Below are 19,111 nucleotides of genomic sequence, written 5' to 3' on the forward strand. Positions count from 1 at the left end.
CCCACCATGAGTATCGAAACTCTGTTTCTAGCGTTGTAAGTCCGCATACGCACCGTTGTGCAATTGAGGGGAAAATCAACAGTGAATCAACAACCTAAACTTTTTAGTCTCGCTGAAGTCCCGTCCTCATATATTCAAATACGGATTCAGACATTCGAATAATTGTTTATCTTGTGACATCGACACTTTCTATAGTCAGCATTAATATAAATATTTAAATTAGAAACAACAGAATCTGTTCTTTTGAAGTCACACACAAAGCTATAAAATGGGGTCTCTGTAATATATTTAGCGATGCAAGTTCTCTGAGCTACTGAGCGAGGCATGGCATGCCCAAGCGTGTTAAGGCGTGCGACTCATAATCTGAGGGTCGCGGGTTCGCATCCCCGTCGCGCCAAACATGCTCGCCCTTTCAGCCGTGGAAGCGTTATAAGTGACGGTCAATCCCACTATTCGTTAGTAAAAGAGTAGCCCAAGAGTTGGCGGTGGTGGTGATGACTAGTTGCCTTCCCTCTAGTCTTACACTACTAATTTAGGGACAGCTAGCACAGATAGCCCTCGAGTAGTTTTGTGCGAAATTCAAAACAAACAAACAAACAAAAGCTACTGAGCGACTAATAACTAGAACACAAACTTCAATAAGAAATAACAGTAAGACTACGGAGTAGATAGCACACGACATAACGTGAATCAGCATTAATATTCAGGCAAGAAATAAATATTCTATTAAATAAAAGTTTAAGAATAATTTCACGATAATTTTCTTAACATCTATCGTTTTTTCATGTTTTATTTACTTGTATTTATATTTACTTAAGCGCGTAACTTCAATGTAAATACATGTGTTGTTGGAGATTCTTTTATGAAAGACAATCCTTATTTCGAATGCACCTGACCTATTTCGTCACGACCTTACGAGGGGTAGAGTTCGGAAGTTTTCGATGACTCTTTAGGTTTCACCCCGTTGTAAGTTTATAATACTGGTGAGTTATTTTTAAGCAGTAATTTGAACATATATTTTCTCTTTTTTTTGTATTGTCTCTGTGTTTTAATTTCATTTTAAATTATTAGTGTTTACTTTCATTTCATATATTATGATATTGATTAGGCTTAGCTGTATATTTGTGAAAGTTGTACGGTAACTACAAACCATACAGATATAATATAAAGAAATCGCAAAAGTGAGTATCATGTTAGGATGGCAACGTCATAAAATACAAAAACAAATTGCATACGAATATAAAAAACCGTACAAAAATCATTAAGTAAGTAGTGAGTGTCGAGTCGATCTTAAAAGTTACAAGCTTGCTAAGTAATGATTACTACTGTAGAATTCTATAGCAGTATTCATTTTAAATGCTTTTATTCAAACCTGAATTCCTGAAACTGACAGAAATTCAACATTTAGATTTAGATAAAAAGAATATCTGGGAATTATTTGTCTACTTAATACTAACAGTGCTTTTTTTGTATGGTTTATGTATTTATCCCTATGTTGTGGCTGTAATTTACGGTATTGCCATCACTACATCATGCTTAATTTTGGCAAAGTTTTCTTTATGAATTGCTCCCACTTACTTTTTAAACAATTTAATTGAATTAAACATTTGTTTTATTTTATATGATTCAATGGTTATATATATTCTTAATATCATATCAGTTTCTTCATCAGACTTGTGGAATGGACTTGGATATGAATATTATACCATACATATGGCTGCAATATATTATTAATCATCACTGTTTATAACCTTGACTACTTGTTAAGGAATCTACAGTAAAGAAAGAACATGTGAAAACTGTATAACTATATTTCCCTATATTCATTCTTGCATTCCTTTTGTCATTTAACCCTTTCACAACAGGCTTGGTATAATATACACATTTGCACATGTTAAGTATTTACCATATAACTTTTAATACAGTATATGTACCTTTGCAAAATTTGACAGACTTTTAGTAAAGATTACAAGTTTTTAGTACGAAGAAAAATCAGATTTTTTGATGAAATATTTTAACTAAAGGTTTGTTTGTGAAAATATTGAGTCTGTTTGGTTACTAGTCTGAGCATGAAGTAATTTTATGTATGATTGAAAAATATTCTTCACCCCAGAAATCTCAAATATTAATTGTGTAATCTGTAAAACCTCCTAAATACATTTCAGATGTTTGTTTCAGTAAAATGTTATATTTTATGCTATTTAAAAAAACTGTGTGAGGTCTGTAAACTGAGCAACCTTAAAGTCGTAAAAAAAAGGAAATTATATTATGCTGTTTTTGTGGTAGAATGACTGCATGTTATCACATGAAAATACAAATGTTTAGTCTAAGTAGCTTAAGTCTCATAATGTTATGTATTTATTATTTTTGTTATATTGACCCTCTAGACATACCTAGCTAACATTACATAATTTGCATTGACATGGTCCATGTGCACTCATGTTACCATGTCCAATAATATAAAACTTCCCTGGTCTTGGCTGTGTTTTAATGGACTAGTGTTTTGTATCATACAGTAACATTTGTATCTATGTAGAACAATAAAGAAGTGAAGGAAACAATTATTTCTTCCAGCTACAACCTTTGAACTCAGTTGTGGCTGGATATAGATTGCTAAGCCGTTTAAAATTTTGCACTTGGATATGAAAGAAAATTTATTTTTGTTTTGTATATATAATTTAATAACCAAAAAAATCATAACTACTGATACCATAGAATTCTACTATTAATTGTTATGCTTAGTAACTAAGTGGTATTTAGGTCTGTATCAAGCAGACTAAAGGGACAACCTGCCTCATTAAAATCTGGGGTTGAAAGAATGAGGTAGCATTTTCAAAATTAAAATGGCTGAAAAAACTACTAGGAGGACATTCTGAGCTGTTGATTGGCTATGCACATTATATATTGTAGTAACAGTATGTAAAGAACTTTTTAAAAGTTGAAAGAGGTGAACATGGCCACTGTGTTTATTTCAGTACATAACCCATACTTCAGCAAAATAAAAATATATGAGGTTCTTATTTTATATTATAGCTTATTAGTATTGGTAATTTGAGTTCTCAATTCCTCCAAAACAATAATTTAGTGTTTTTACATCACAAACATCTGATTTTAACCAGTATTGCATTCAACATACCATATGACTCACTAAAATCAGTATTTTCAGGTGGGTTTTTTTTAATATTTACTTTCAAATTAAGGAAGTAATTCTTATATAATGTTAACACTCCTACGAAAAGTGGGGCCTAATAGGCCCCAGAGCAACTTGAAAAGTTATTAACATTAGGCTAATAATTTTGTATTTAAATGAAATTGCCATTTAAATCCATTAATGAATGGATTAACAAGATTCCCACTGTCCCTATCTACTATCTAGCAAAACCACAGCCAGGGGAACGGGCTTGGAGAAATCAGGACTAGAAACGTCTTTTCGTAGGAGTGTTAAAGTTTGAATTATAATCTACAGTTTGATTCCAAACTTATGGATATAAATTCATAAAATAGTAATTCAATAAAAATTTGAATTCAAGTCAGTAAATGTAATGACATGGCTTTTGATCCATGATTCGTCATGAAAGGGTTAACATTTCCAAAATGTTTTGTATTACTTGTTTTGTAATATTTACTCTTGCTGAAATTTAGTGTATTCGATGAATGCATGTATGTGTGTAATAAAATGTAATATTATGTGTATTGATTTTTTTATATGTATATACTCCTTTACCTCGTACATTATATAGGGGTTAGTTCCCTAAAGACACTGATTGTGTAGTTTATAAAGCATTGAGTGCTTTACATGTTAGTCATTTAATGCTCATCTGTTCTTGGTAATATATGTTCTACCCTGTACTTAAGCCTTTTAAAAGAAACACTGGATTTCTGTAAGAAAGCTAATTTAGAATATTTGTACTAGAATTATGAAGTTTCTTTCTTTTCATAGTCTGTTCTCAAGTGCTCTTAAGAATCTTTTCTTTCATAATAAAGTGATCAAGGAAACTTCATACATTTTTTGACTAGCACATAAAAAATGTGAACACTGGCTTTTTAGCTAGTTTCCAGTAATCACTTTAGCAATACTTTTCAATGATGTTGGAAGTCTCACAAGCTGTGAAACACTTGATAAAGGCAATTAGGTGCTCAAATAATGCTATAACTTATGCAGTTATTCATATGTATCATAAGGTATAAGATTGAATGCAGCAGATATTTGTTTCTTGGCCCATGTTTAGGGTTATTTTGATAAATCACAAATGAAGCTCAGCACAACATCTAAAATGGAAGATAAATATTAATGAAAATATCACATTATAAGATCTGTATGGATTATACTAGGGCGGTACCACACTGGATATTATATTTACTCTTCATTACAGAAGTGTGATGTTTAATAAAAGTTGGTAATTATAAGGAAAGTCACTTTGTAATACATATACTTCAACTGCAACACTGCATCTCTAGGCTTTACTGTTTTGTTAGTTTCAAAAAATGTTAAAACTAATGATTTATCATGTATGGTTTCAATCCCTTTTGGAAGATAATAGTACTATTGTGCCCTTTTATGTTTTGCTGTCAATGTGCTAATCAACTGTTAAGCCTCCAGTTCATCTGGTATGTCAAATCAATTTGAATATCTTCAGATAAGTTCTTCCTTTATCTAACCTGGAGTTATGGTTTAGTTTAATCATTACACTTTTTTTTTTTTAAACCATCACATTCACAACCACTTTTAGAATGTTTTAAGCATGTTTCCTGTTACATTGTTTTACTTTGCATTTGAAAGTTAACTTCTCTATGTTAGCTCAGATTGTCTTGGGTGAGGTTGCATAGTGACCTAGACCAGGAAAATAATGCCAAATGTCTTCTTTTTTGTCTCTAATCAAAACAGTCTGAACTTTTCCAGAATGACTTTTTTGGATCTAGATCATGATCCTGGACTGGCGTGTGTGGCAGGTGTTAGAATAATGTAACTTTTTCTTTACACTAAAGGTATGAATTTTGCTGGAAAAAAATTGACATCTAGACTTTTATAGCTTTGTCATACAGGTATGTCACTGAGTGTGGTTTCAAGAAATTCCACATGTCAGTTATCCTGGACTTTGGTAAAGCCATTGTTTATTATATACCACAAGTATCGATGTTTGTGGTCATATATTTTGATTTGTTGATTTTTCTTTTACAAAATTCATATCAAGCTATGTTAATCAGCTTTCATTGTGGAAGTTGATGTGATTATAACTTTTATCATTGACAGTCGAATGGATGAAAACATCTCAAAATTATCAAAATAGTCAGCCTTACATGCAATTCATATTTATAGGAAGACATGCAAGTCCAGCTGTTAATTTTTATCAAATTATGAGAATTATGCTCATTCTAATGTGCCAGCAAAGCAGTTGTATAGATATGTAATTGATAAACATTTTTGTTAGTTAACTGAAGAGCTTAGAGAGTTATTTGATATTCTGTTATTAATCATGCAAAAAATTCAGTTGTTTCAACTGATTTCTGAAAAATTATAAGGTGTATGTTTTTGTGTAAAACAAAAGTCTGTAATAGTTAGTTAGTGTATTTATTATAATAATTGTGAGGAAAAATTAATAAACAATTATCCAGTGTTATAAGTTTTTGCATATATTCAAATACAGAGGTTGAGTATATCAAAACTATTTTGTAGCCTACTATGTGCTCACAGTCCATTTTGCCATGTTTGGTCATGCAGTACTTGTCTTGTAATAAATGAATGTGCATTTTGACAATATCCCTGCAGCATAATTTCTATTAAAAAAAAAGTTCTGTAATGCTGTCAAATCTAAGGAATATCACTCCTCCCCTCTGCATTCTGTAATCTATGTAATGTACAAGAATTATGGTTTTTCTAGTACATTTTCGATAATCAAAAAGAAGTTCATAGGTACTATCTGGTGACTTGAGTGATATGTCTTCATACTAAATAGCATGAATATCAATTTAATACTTTAGCTGCTTTAGATATGCAACATTTGAATGTGAAGCATGGCTGGAAGCTTTATATGAGTGAGCTTACACTATGTTGGTCTCAGTTTTAGGTGGAAGTACCTGATTGTTTAGTGTTCTGTTGTCATGGATATGTTAATGGCTTTTGCTACTAATTATTTTTAGTTATTGATTTTTTACCTGTTAAAAGATACCTGACTTTGCTTACTATGACTAGAGTATATCCTGTTGCAGGTTTCTTTCTGGATGGTCCTGTTGTCCCAGGATGATTCATATTTCTTTATTTTTCAGTGTCATGAATACAAGAAATATTTCCAGCGTGGATATTCTAAATCACTGACCAGAACAACTCTATAATCACAGTGTAGGAATAATTGTTGTAAAAAGGGCTATTACATACCTTACCCCAAAGTGTTCAGTTTTGAGTGGCATCACTATATTTGTATGCCAAAATGTAGTTTTGTTCCATTACATTCCACTGTGACTTTATATTGGCAGTGCTTTTTAATACAAAGTACTCACTCCTGTGTATATCATGGATATACAGTTTTTTTTGTGTGTAATAAATATGGTAAAAACTATAGTATTAGCATTATCTGTTGTGAATTGGGCTTTGGAGGTACTGATCAGGTGTGAAAAACTTCTAAAGATAAATTTTTAAATATTCAAAGTAAATATATTTCTTACAGAAAATAAAGGGTAGCTACAAGTAAAAAATTCAAAACAGGTTGGCTCACAAAGTGATCAAGAGATAATTAAAGAAAAGCATCTTGAATTTAAGAAATTTACAGTAACTGGTATGATAGGAGATTTAAAAGATTATAGAAGATTGAAAAAGTTGGTGTAATAGGAAATTATGACATCAAAAAGGATGTATGAGAAAAGATTAGCTGAAAATGTAAAAATGAATAGTAAGGATTTCTTTACTTTAAGGATAAACAAAATGTTAAAGTGGGGATCATACAGGAAACATAGTATCTGATAATTATGAGATGACTGGGTTAAATTTTTTCTTTGTTTATTACTAATGAAGTGGATAAATGAAAATGAGATCAAACAAGGTAACAATCTGCATTAAGTGTAGGCTGGCTAAAAAAATTTGAAGTTTAAAAAATGATAGAGCTCCGAGGCCAAATAATATGTCCTCAAGGATTTGGGAGGACGTTAAAGATTGGAATGTGAGCAACTTACTACTATTTTTTGTCAGTCCTTGAATATTAAGCTAATACCAGAGAATTTAAAGTTACCTCATGTAACTCCTCTTTCCAAAGGAAGTGATAAAAACTGCCCCAGTAATTGCAGGCCCATTAGTCTAACATCAGTTGTGGGAAAAAATTTTGGAAAGTCTGTTAAAAGATGTTACATGACTTTACAAAACAAAGTTTAAAATTTTATTAGATAGTCAACATGGTTTCACTAAGGGAAAATCTTGCGTAACAAATCTTTTGATATTCTTTGAAGACGTTACAGCTTATTTAGATGAAAGTAAGGGTGTAGATTTGATATATCTTGATTTTCAGAAACCAACTCTCTAGTGGCAAATTGCAATGAACACAGAAACAGGTGTTTTGATTGTTTTGATTTTCATTGTAATAAAAGCTTACAGACTATTAGGAGTATTTATAGATGTAGTGTTACTTCCTAATCTAGCTTTATAAGAAGCTTTGAAATGAATGTTATGAAGATCATTATTTTTAACTCTTGCATTTTTTTTCACTGGATGCTTCTGCCAATCTGTAGAAACATGTCCAAAACCAGTGGTTTAGAACTACCGGTATAAATAACTTGCAAGTAATACTTTAGTATACTGACTACCTCAAGTTAACTTCTTTTGTAATATTGAGAACAAACACTTGTAGTTAGCACCTTTATAGACATAGTCTAGTGCCATTATCAAAATCACAGTTTAGGTTTAAGTTAATATTTAAATCCTAAACAAGTAAACATAAATACGTTATCATATATTCAACGTAGTGCAAAGCCTTTATGAAGCTGAGAATGATCAGTAGTATTCCATGGTTTCTTCCTACAAATTTTCACAAAACTACTAAAATTAAATAAACCAATAAAAATAATTCTCCTTAGTTTTTATCTGATAAAGAAGTGGTCGAATCTTGTCACAATCTGTGATAAGCAATAATTAATTTGATGTAAACAAATTCACTCCAATACTAGTGAAATGCACAGCATATAATTTACTGTTTGGAAAGGAAACTTTTGATGATAAAATATTAAATGATCTATTTGCTGCATGATTCATAAGATATATATGAAATAATTATAAGAAATGTTAAGTTTTGGTAACTTAAAATAGTTACATGCATTTTAAATTTTTTTTCTAATTACATAAAGTTTTGAGGAAGAAGTTTTCGATAACAGTGACAACTTAGGAAGAACACATTAAAATGATTACATTCACATTTTAGAGCACAGGCTGAAACAGTGTAAAAAATGCATGAGTATGCAAAGAAATAAATCAGACAATTTAAAGATGTAGTAGACAGTATTTTAAATGGCAAATGAAGACAATCAAACTTGTTTTCCCATTTTCTCTGCTTTATGTCTAGCCAGAACTCTTAATTAAACAGAACTTCTGTTTATATAAATAGATTGGGTTGTTGGTGTTACACATGGTTAGACTGTTATTAGTGCATGTTCTGTATTTTTTTATTGAGCAAGCTTTCAGGAATCAAATTTTTGTTTTGAGTAGAAAAAGAATAATGAATATTAACTTGCCATAACTTTTTATTTAATAAATAATTTCACCCTAAGTTATAATGGTTATATTTGTAACTGAATATGTAATCAATATATATATATTGTAACTTTGTAAACACATGCAGCAGACATCAGTATGACAATATTTTAACCACTTCGATAGTTAGGATAAACACAAATAATTTACTTGAGCTATAACACTAATTGATAAAATTGAAAAATGAAAAGTAATAGAACAGGGGTTCCCAACCTTTTGGCACTCGCGACCCCTTATCTAAAAGTTTGAAACCCATGTGACCCCCTACTTAGGGCTTACTATCAGCAGCTTAATTTTTATTTTATTTTCTGTGAAGGAGAGGGGAAAGAAACATCTAAAAAAATATTTAAAAATTCTGTAATTATTTATTAGCAAATTAAATCACATTGGTCCAACCTGAATTCACAAAAAGAACATATATTTCTTAAAATAATATTAACATAGGTTTGAACAGCTATCCAACCAGCTAGTGAGATGCCTGATGTTGCATTTCAGCAGCAAGCTTTGAAATTCGTGGCCGAGCGTTTATTAGAGCCAGTCTCATGTCATCTCCAACATCCAATCTGTTCCTATTCTTTGTTTTTATATTGACAAGAGTGGAAAATCCTGCCTCACTCAAGTAGGTAGAAGCAAATGGAACAAGGACACGTAAAGCTATCATGCTAACTTTGAAGTATGACTGATACATAGTGCACCAGAACTGAGTCACGGATTTCACCTTGAAGAGATCACGAGCTGAAGAGTCATTCCTTAGATCCAGAAATTCATCTTGGATATCATCTGGGATGCTGGATACACCAAGTTCAGTACAAAATGAGTTCCTTACCAGGGCCTCCTGTTCCTGTGATAGCTCAGGGAAGTAACGCTCAACTTCCTTTTCTAGAGACTGAAGATGTTCGGTAATCTTATCCTTGAGGAACTGATCCAGTTGGATCTGAGACTCATCCGTCACTCCACAAAGTTTTTCAAACATAGTGATGTTTCCAAGATTGGTTTTCTGACGCCAGTTCTGCAGTTTGGAAACAAAAGCCCGAAGACTATCTTGAAAAAGGAGAACATGTGTTTCCCTTCCTTGAAGCTTCAAATTGAGCTTGTTCAGCTGGTCAGAAATGTCGGCTAGGTACGCAACCCTTTTATTCCATGCTTCATCTTCGAAGTGAGCTACAAGATCTTTCCTTTCTTGAGTCTCCAGGAATAGCTTTATTTCATCTTTCATTTCAAAGACACGATAACTTTTCCTTTCGACAACCAACGTACTGCTGTGTAGAAGAGAAGGACTTTGTGGTCAGCATTCATGTCTTTACATATTTCTTTGAATAGGAGAGTGTTGAGTGCTTGAGTCTTCACATAATTTACAATTTTGATTACAGATTCAAGCACTTCCTGCAGAGAGGCAGGGAGAGTCTTACTGGCGAGAGCATATCGGTGAATCATGCAGTGGATGCCCTTTGCTTGAGGTGCTAGCTTCTTCACTCTCGACTGGAATCCTGATTTCGATCCCAGCGTAGCCGGTGCCCCATCCGTACAAACCCCACACACATTTTCCCATTGAAGATCTTCGTCTTGAAAAAAAGTTAACTTTTTCCATGACATCATCAGCTTTTGTTGTGGTTTCAAGTGCACTGCAGAATAAGAATTCGTCTTTGATGTCACCTGAATTAATGTATCTCACGAAGACAAGCAACTGAGAACATGACTTTGCGACCCCAACCGGTTGGGGCCCCCTGTAATAGAATTTGATAAATGAGAAATCATAAGAGCAATATTTTGGTCACTTGGATAATGGAATTAATTAAAGACACTGATCATTTTATTATTTTCTTGAGTTGTGAAACCAGTTAGTTAACTCTTTTTGTACTGTGTTGGTAGATCTCATCAATTATGTGACATCAAAGTGACTGTCAGAATCTCCATACTATTGTTTTTAACAAGTTTATTTATCTTCAAAATTTTGAATCCTTTTACTAATTAGTAAACATTAAAAGTTCTTTGTAGATGAACAATCTAAGGTTTATTTAGATATGTTTACTAAACATTACTGTGAATATATGGAGTCGGAGGTTGTTAACTGCTCGGAATGCAAGGTGATTTTCATGTTAAAGTTAAAAATACTTTTTTTTTTTCACCTGAAAATTTTCAAATTTTATCTATATAATCTCTGTAACCTCCCAAGTAAGTTTTTTTTTCAGAAAAGTTGAATATTTTATCCATTTTTTTCTACCCTGACTATATGGGATTGGTCAGTTTGACCAAACTAATGACCACTATAAATTTTAAATGTTAAAAAAATGTAGAACAAAGTGAAAAGTATTGTTTCATCCTTTTTAGTATTGATCATGAAGTTCCAAAGTACTCCAAATATTCTGTACTTTTATCCATTTCACATTTGGTTCCTGTGTCTGTTTTATTGTTAGCCACTGAAATAAAAACAACCATAAAACTTTAAAGGTTGAAAAGATGTAAACTAAAGTGAGTAGTACTGTTTTATCCTTTTTTGTATTGACTGTTTAGTTCTAAAGCATTTCTGAATTTTTTTTCTAACCTTGTCACATCTATTTCTTATGTTTGTTTACTGTTAGTGGCTGAATATGAAGTTACGAAGTCTGTTAAGCCTACCATTAGGTTGTTTTTTGTGTCACCATAATACAACATGGACAGTAGCAAATAAGCTTGTACAGTGCAAACACCAGCACTTCCCACAGAGTTTTTTGTAATCTCAGCTCCAAAAGCACAGTGGGAGAGGATTTGTCAGCTAGTTTGCAGAACAGTTTGTGCAAAGAAAGTTATCTAAAGGAATAAAAGTACAAGAAAATATTTTTGGTATGGCTGAGTAGAAAGTCTAGACCAATCTAATTGATTTGGTCTTGGGGTGGACAGAATTTAGTGTTGTAATTGTACAAAGTGTGTAAGTGCTTATATTATTTCAAATTACTCATAAATGATTGATTTTGTTATTTTTTCTTAAAATATAGAACAGTGAGTAAAAATACATTGAAAAACAATGCTAAGCCTTGTAAGCCTTGTTTATTCTCTCAGGTGAAAAGAAAAACAAATTTGTTGGTTTCAAAGATGTATTTTAGAAAGCCCAAAACTATCAAATTATTACACTGCTACACACACACAATTACTGCAATTTATTTGGTTTACTAAATAAGCTATACCTATGTTTAAATAACCAAAAAAAACTTGTTTCTATTCAGAGTATGGACTTGGTCAACAGTTTCTTCTTCGAGCCAATTATAAATGACTGTTAGACTTGTGTATATTGGAATATATTCTTTCTATTAGTTATAAGGGTGACAGTTTTTTAGGCCAAAGGCTCAACAGTCTAAAGATACAAGATTTGTCTTAACAGTTAAAATGTTAAATTGATTGTTTTATTAAATTTGTGAAATTTTAAGACAAAAACACCCAGGATATAACCTAAAAGGTTTCAGTTTCTCATCAATAGATGGATAATGTTTATCATAATTTTTCCAAAGTTATTTTGTTGTATGTATAGTGTTAGCTGCAGAGCCCACATATTTACACATCAGAAATGGGTTTGAAATTCTAGCTCTTCTGAGAGAATGGATATTCAAAATTTTTGTTTCATAGTAGTGTGATAATGAATGCTATGTTTTAAACTCATTAAATATGTTGTAAGCTTCCAGTCAATAAAATTATCTTAACACTAAGCCACTGCAATGAGCTGTATACTACATTGTTCATTCAAATATTTCTGTGGTTTCTGTTTGCAATGTGAAAAGCCATCAAGTCTGCTGGTACCCAAACCACTGCCAAGCTATACCCTTTAAACTTTTAATTTGAGATTACATTCATCTATTATGAACCAACAAATTTGTTTATATGTTCAATTTTAGCTCATAATAACAAAAAATCAGTGACGATCAGGCCCTCTAAATACTGGGAAGTCACTGTAGCATGCACTTAAATGTGCATTCATAATTGGTCAAGAGTTTTCAAACTAATGGTGCAGTTGGCAGGGATACATTTATAGTTCCATCATGATTACTTACCTTTTAAAGTTATTGCCATTTTTGATTTATTACTGCCCTCTAATGTGTAAAGTTTTGCTAAACACTAGCCTTGAAAGTCTCATCTAATTCCACGTATATCCACATTTAAGGTTATGACAACAGTGTCATATAATCTGTGTGCTGTAACATCACTGTTGTCATATTTCTTTTCAAAAGTAAAGCTGATGGATGAAATTGTTTGAAATTAGATAAGAATTCTTCTAAAAGTATGTAACTTTAAAAAATAAAACATTTAATTTCAATTTTTTTATGCAATTTCTAATACAAAATATATTACTTAATGTACTTATTAGCACTCACTTTATATAGTTTACCTGTAAGGTGATTTTCATGTATGCCTGTATTCATGTGATAAAGCATACATTTCAGCATGTGATAGTTCTCTGTAATCAATGGAACCTTGTCAAGGACTATCTGGATTTACAAATATTCCTACTTGCTTCCCTTTAGTCTGGCTTCCTCTCGTGGTTGGACAAGAACAACATGACAGTGGGGGTACTTATTCCTCCCTTCCTGTCTAGATATCCACATCTTTGCAGATGCCTCCTTGTTAGGATGCTGTGGATGTTGCAATACACAGGAGGTTTGGGGCCATTGGTCTCTACGAGTAGTTAAGTCTTCACATCAACCTTTTAAAGCTTCATTAAGCAATGTGTGTCATCTCTGCTTGGCATAATGGTTGTGATTTATTCCAACTCGACAGTTGTCTCTTACAATACCAGTTAAGTGGACATCTAATCCTGGTCCATATGTTTCCATGCTTTAGATCTCCTCTTCTGGGCTCACACCCATCAAATACATTTCTAAATGGTTACATTGTTGGGTTTCCTTAATCACTGCAATTTATTTGGCTTTCTTTGGGGGTGGATCATAGAGGAATCCTCTAGAGTGTGCCCAGTTCCACTCAGTCAAGAGTAGGGTGGTGGCATTTTGTAGGTGTAATTATCCTCCTCCCTCTAGTCTGGTGTTTTATTCTGAATTCTGCTGTTCTGGACTGGATTTTTCCATTTAATTTGCAGTTTGCCTTTGCAGATGATAACTCTTCCTTCTGCTACTTTCTGAATATCAGTCCCTTTGCACCTCATTTTGGTTTGAGTTGGATTAGTGAACATAAGTTCTCACACGTAAGTGCACTAGTAACTTCCTCCTGACCATGACTGGATGTTACATTCTCAGTGCCAGATGATTTGGGAATGAAACTGTGACCCTCCATATTTCTGATGTTGTCCAGATATACATTCCTTGGTTTATTGTTGTAGGTTATACTAATTTGTGTACATGATGGTTTAGGTTCTCAGAATGAATGCTCTTCTTCCCTTCTTGTACATAGACCTAAGATGAATAGTTGATGACCTTTCTGTCTTGGGCTCATCAAGTTCTTCCAAGTGCCACTTGTCTGGACTGGAATTGACCTCCTGCTTATGGCCCTACATGCTGTAGCCACTCTACACACATTCCTCTTCCTTAAAGATTTGAAATTTTTACTTTGTTCTATTCTTTGATTGTGACACCACATATGTTTTACACTGGTCTTTCCACCTACAGAGTGTAGGATTCTATCTGTAACTGTGAACAGAGGAAATTTTATATGCAAGGTAAAATGGATACAATAAATAAATCTTTATTTGAAGATAAGAGTATGCATGGTCTTCTGCTAATACTAGTTGTCAATCATATTCTTTATTAATTGCAGCTTGTTGTTTGAGCAGGTCAAAAACACACCTACACCAGATAGAGTTACAACCAAAAATCCTAGTGTGTTATCTCTCAATACTTGTATACGTCAACAGTAATTTCTACTGCAAACTTTCAACACATACGATCTTGTCAAAATCTTTGTACTACTCTCTGAGATGAGTATTCCTTTACTTGAGAAAGGTATGGTACAGAAACAGGGCCAAAGAAACATAAGTTACAGAATAGTTGTTGTATGTAACATGTCTAAGGTAGAAATTGAGTGTAAATTTATTATCTATGCATACCTGGTTTACAAGAATGCTTAGAAAAGTATACCTATATATAAGGACTAAAAGTCCTTATAGTGCAAATATAGTTGTGTGAGGTTAAAATTCAATGATCATTCTACTCATTGCAACTTATGGATGATCTTGGGAATCTTTTTGATTATGAAAGAACATTATATTCTGAAATATACAAACATTAGGGGTATCTTATGTATGAAGTGAGATACATTATTTCTAAAAAGCCTTTACAGAACCTACAATATTTTAAACTGGGAAATTTTATCAGTTGCACATCTTAATGTTAGTATCTTATGTAATATTACCTCTTTGAAAAAAGCTTAAATTAATGTGTTGAAACTAATTTTATTTGAAGTTGCTTCTAACATAAAATTACATCATTATGTCAGAAGTTTCATTTATTAAGATGCATGTTTTGTGGTAGCTTTTCATTTTGTTCCACAACTGCATTTAAACTTTTACAGCAATATTTTCATGTATAAAGGTTCAGAATAAGTTCAGTGATGTTACAGAAACCTTAAGGTGTGTGGGGGTAATACAGCTTTAAAAAGTATTCTTTTTGTGCTGTATGTGATATACATTGTGGTGGATGTGGCTGAGCAATGTGACTGATTATTATGCATAAACTGTTATTTTATATATTGGAGTTTTAGTTTTAATTAACTTTTACTAAAGAGCTCTATCAGAAGTGTAGTTTAAGCAAATAAAATATATATCTGTGTTTCTTGAGTATTACACACATCAAACTGAATGGCACAGAGCATAATGTACTTAAAGGTTTTGTTGTTTTTGTTTTCTAATGTTTATCTGAATTTTATGTCTTATGTTTTACATATATTGGCAATGTCAGTGTTTTCCTTGTCTTATTGTCTGGTTCACTTGAACTTCCAGTTTTTGTTATAACCTGCAGTCATTCTGGAAATTGAAAATGGGTAATTTAGATATTTTATTTTTTGTGGTTACGAGGTTGGTCACATCAACTAAATCTACATAGAGTTGAGGTAGAAAAAATAACAGATAAAATATAATGCTTTACTGAAAAGAACTTTATTAATTTAGACATCTGATGTTTTGTGTATGAAGCACTTGTAAAGTTTATTAAATTTATTGAAGGTGCATATACAACATTAAAGGTTATGGGTGCTTTCGTGGTTACTTGATGGTTACAAAGTTGGTATGTATGAATGATACCAACGTAAAAAGAGTTGAAGAAAAATTATAATTGATGTGCCATTGGTAATTGTGTGTGAAATATTTCAGTCTCAATTAGTTAAATAGATAATCAATTAATGAACTTGTGAATTAATCAATTTGCAAATTTCACTAATCTTGCAGCAATAGTTTGTGTGTAGAATAACTGGAAAGTTGCTGGGTGTGCTTATGAGAAATATTAGCCTAACCATTTATAAAAACCACACATCTAGAACTGTAGATCAGTGTATTAAACAATGTGCAAGGAACTTCATACTGCTTTATATTCCATAGTCAGGCTGCTTGTCTTAGACTGCTAGTCACAGGTCTAAACATGTTTTTGTTATATGTGTATTTTAGGGATATTTTGTACCAACAGTTGTAGTAGTTTTTCCACTTTGTACCAGTATTTGGTGGCATGTGTGAGTGATAGTGTGGGCAATAATAAATACTAAAAATATATACCTAAAGTAAACACACCTTTTCAAGATGTGCTAGCCACTACATTGTATTTTGCAGATTATAGTGTACTCCTTAAAATAACTTTCTAAATATTTAAAATTTTTCTAGTTATACATAATTGGTATGGGAATGATTAACAGAATTACTGTAATTATTTATTAAGTATAAACATGCTATAGATGTTATATATTTTATGTTATAAAAGGTAATCAAACAGAATGTTAAACATGAAAAGGATTAAGAATTTTTAAAAAATCTTAAGTTCCTATGAGGTTAGAATTATACTGTAGTGAGTTTTAGTGTACTGATTTAAAAACTAAAGCTACATGTGTGTCTTTCAGCACAAATTTTTGGCATTAATCTGTATGAAAGAAGGTACTATTTATTAATTTTCCTGGTGTGTAAAAAAAATGTTTAATACACTATCATGTGCCAGTGTTTGTCATTAGTAAAGATTTCACATTTTATTTTTAATATATTTAAAAAAACCTTTTTTTTAAATATTGAAATTAGTTTTCAACTTGTCAGTATTAATGTTTGTTTTTTAAATCAGTATTTTAGGTATGTTTAGTTGTCATCACCAACTTATGGAAGTTTTAGAGCAACACCTAAGACAGTATTAAACACACTTATCAACTTGGGATGGTTGCCTAAAACACAGGTAGCCTGGGGAGTCCTGCTCCTCAAACAGAGGACTGTAAGCATGGTTATGTTTAGAGATAGTGGACCTCACTAGTCCACTTTTTCAGCTGAAACGGCCAGCAGGGGCTTTGGTTTAGTGATTGCCACTAGAATTTCTTGTATCTGTTGGAATACATAAGACGGGACTTAGCCTTATTTGTGATCAGTGGCTTTTTGTTTCATGAAAAAGGTAAGCAAATTGTAGTAATGTAGCTTAAACAAACAATAATAGAATTAATCACTTCCTAATGATAGATTTCTGTTTCACATCTTTTTAAGTGACATTCTACAAATTATTTAATTTTATCAAAGTTTTTGTATTTAATACATTTCTCTGGATCGAGTACAAAAGTATCTTGTAACATCAACTATAAAACTTAGCTAATAAGAGCATGAGAATTTGGTTATAAGTTTGCAAAAATGTTTTTATGTGAGCAATATAAACAGTGTCTTATATTATTTATCAAGTAAATCAAGAAAGTGTTATTATTACTATTCATTTATTAAAATATTTTAATATGTATGAGACAGTTTATGTTTCATAACATTTAAAATACAGAAATAATGATGTTGTTTTATATTAAACATACGTGCCATTTTTCCGCTGAAATGCGGATTTCTGCGGTTTTCAAACGACCAACGATCACCCACGAAATTCGTGTAAATTCAAAGAGAAAATATGAGTGATTTGGGGGCCGGGTAGGTGGTTTTTGAGGAGAAATCGTATTTTTTCAATGTTTATTGCAGAAAAAAAAAATCTGACCACCATCTTGGAGGCAGTCTCGTTTTGTCTCGTTGCAGGTCTCGTGGTCTGGTATCGTGTGCATACCAGACGATAAAATATTCTCTACGCTCCAAAGAAACAACAGCGATTGAAATGTTTAAAAGGAAAGATGTTCATTTTGATCCTGTAGACAAGAGAATGTGTAAGGACATTAGATCAGCAGCTTCAAAGTATACCTCAAAGCTGAGGGAGAATCAGAAGAAAAGGGCAGAAAGGCTTGAGGCCTATGGTTCTGTGAAATCTGGCCCAGCCACCTTGGCTAAAGAAAAAGTCCAGAAAGCCGTAGAGGCACAGAGAGCTGCCCATTCAGAGAAGGAGAGAGAAAAAGCTTGGAAGAGAGCATTGGAAACCCTTGTCTCAAAAAAGAGGAAAGTAGCCAAGATTGATTAAAGGAAATTAAGTGATTTGAAATTTGACTGTAATATATGCAGCAGAGCAGAAGTTGATATCAGTGACTGAAAAACATTTTATTATCTGCAGCATACAGTGCCAGTGGTTTATTTTAAAGCATGTCATTAATTTTATTTTGAAGCAATGTCAAAGCTTTCCTTGATTTGCTGTTTCAGTTGTATTGTGAAAGAATGAAAAATATACTGATATTGAGGTACCAGTAATTTACTGACAAGATTGTATAGATGAACAAGTTTTACTGTAGGTAGTCATGCAGAGTAATTTTAAGTAATTTGAAATTTTAATGGAATACATGCAGCAGAGCAGTAGTTGTTGATGTCAGTGACTGTACAAAATTTAATTTCTGAGGCATATCACTGATATCAGTAGTTTAATATTGAACCATATCAGTAGTTGAATTTTTAAGCAATGTCATAGCTTTCCTTCAAATGCTGTTTTAGTTTGTATTGTCAATTTGTGAAAGAATGGAAAATTCACTGACATTAAGGTACCAGTAGTATAATGACAAGATTGCATAGGTGAACAATTTGAACTGTAGGTAGTCATGATTAGTCAAAAGAGTAATTTTATGTGATTTGAAAATTGTATGGAATATATGCAGCAGAGAAGTAGTTATTGGCAATGACTGTAAAACATTTAATTGGCAGCATACCAGTAGTTGATGATGATGTTATTGATGACAAAAAAGGATAATAATGAAATGATTTGTATTTGAAATATTTACTGAGTTATTTGGCTTTATTAACTCATATTACTAATATATTTTGATTTAGAAAAAAATTAAACTGAATAAATAGCAAATAAACAATCTTAAATTTCATTTATTTACTTT

General features: G+C 32.1%; 1 protein-coding gene across 2 annotated transcripts in view; it reads left to right on the top strand.

The window, feature by feature from the left end:
• Positions 1-830: 830 nt before the first annotated feature.
• LOC143253799 (uncharacterized) overlaps positions 831-19,111 on the top strand; it is a 43,609-nt gene continuing 25,328 nt past the window's right edge. For both annotated transcript variants that reach the window (XM_076508202.1, XM_076508212.1), the window contains exons 1-2: positions 831-983; positions 16,957-17,274. In XM_076508202.1, coding sequence (XP_076364317.1) covers positions 17,266-17,274 — 9 coding nt within the window. In that variant the 5' untranslated portion in view covers positions 831-983; positions 16,957-17,265. The remainder of the gene's footprint in view (positions 984-16,956; positions 17,275-19,111) is intronic.

This window comes from Tachypleus tridentatus, chromosome 1, assembly GCF_004210375.1.
Source record: "Tachypleus tridentatus isolate NWPU-2018 chromosome 1, ASM421037v1, whole genome shotgun sequence".
NCBI lineage: Eukaryota > Metazoa > Arthropoda > Merostomata > Xiphosura > Limulidae > Tachypleus > Tachypleus tridentatus.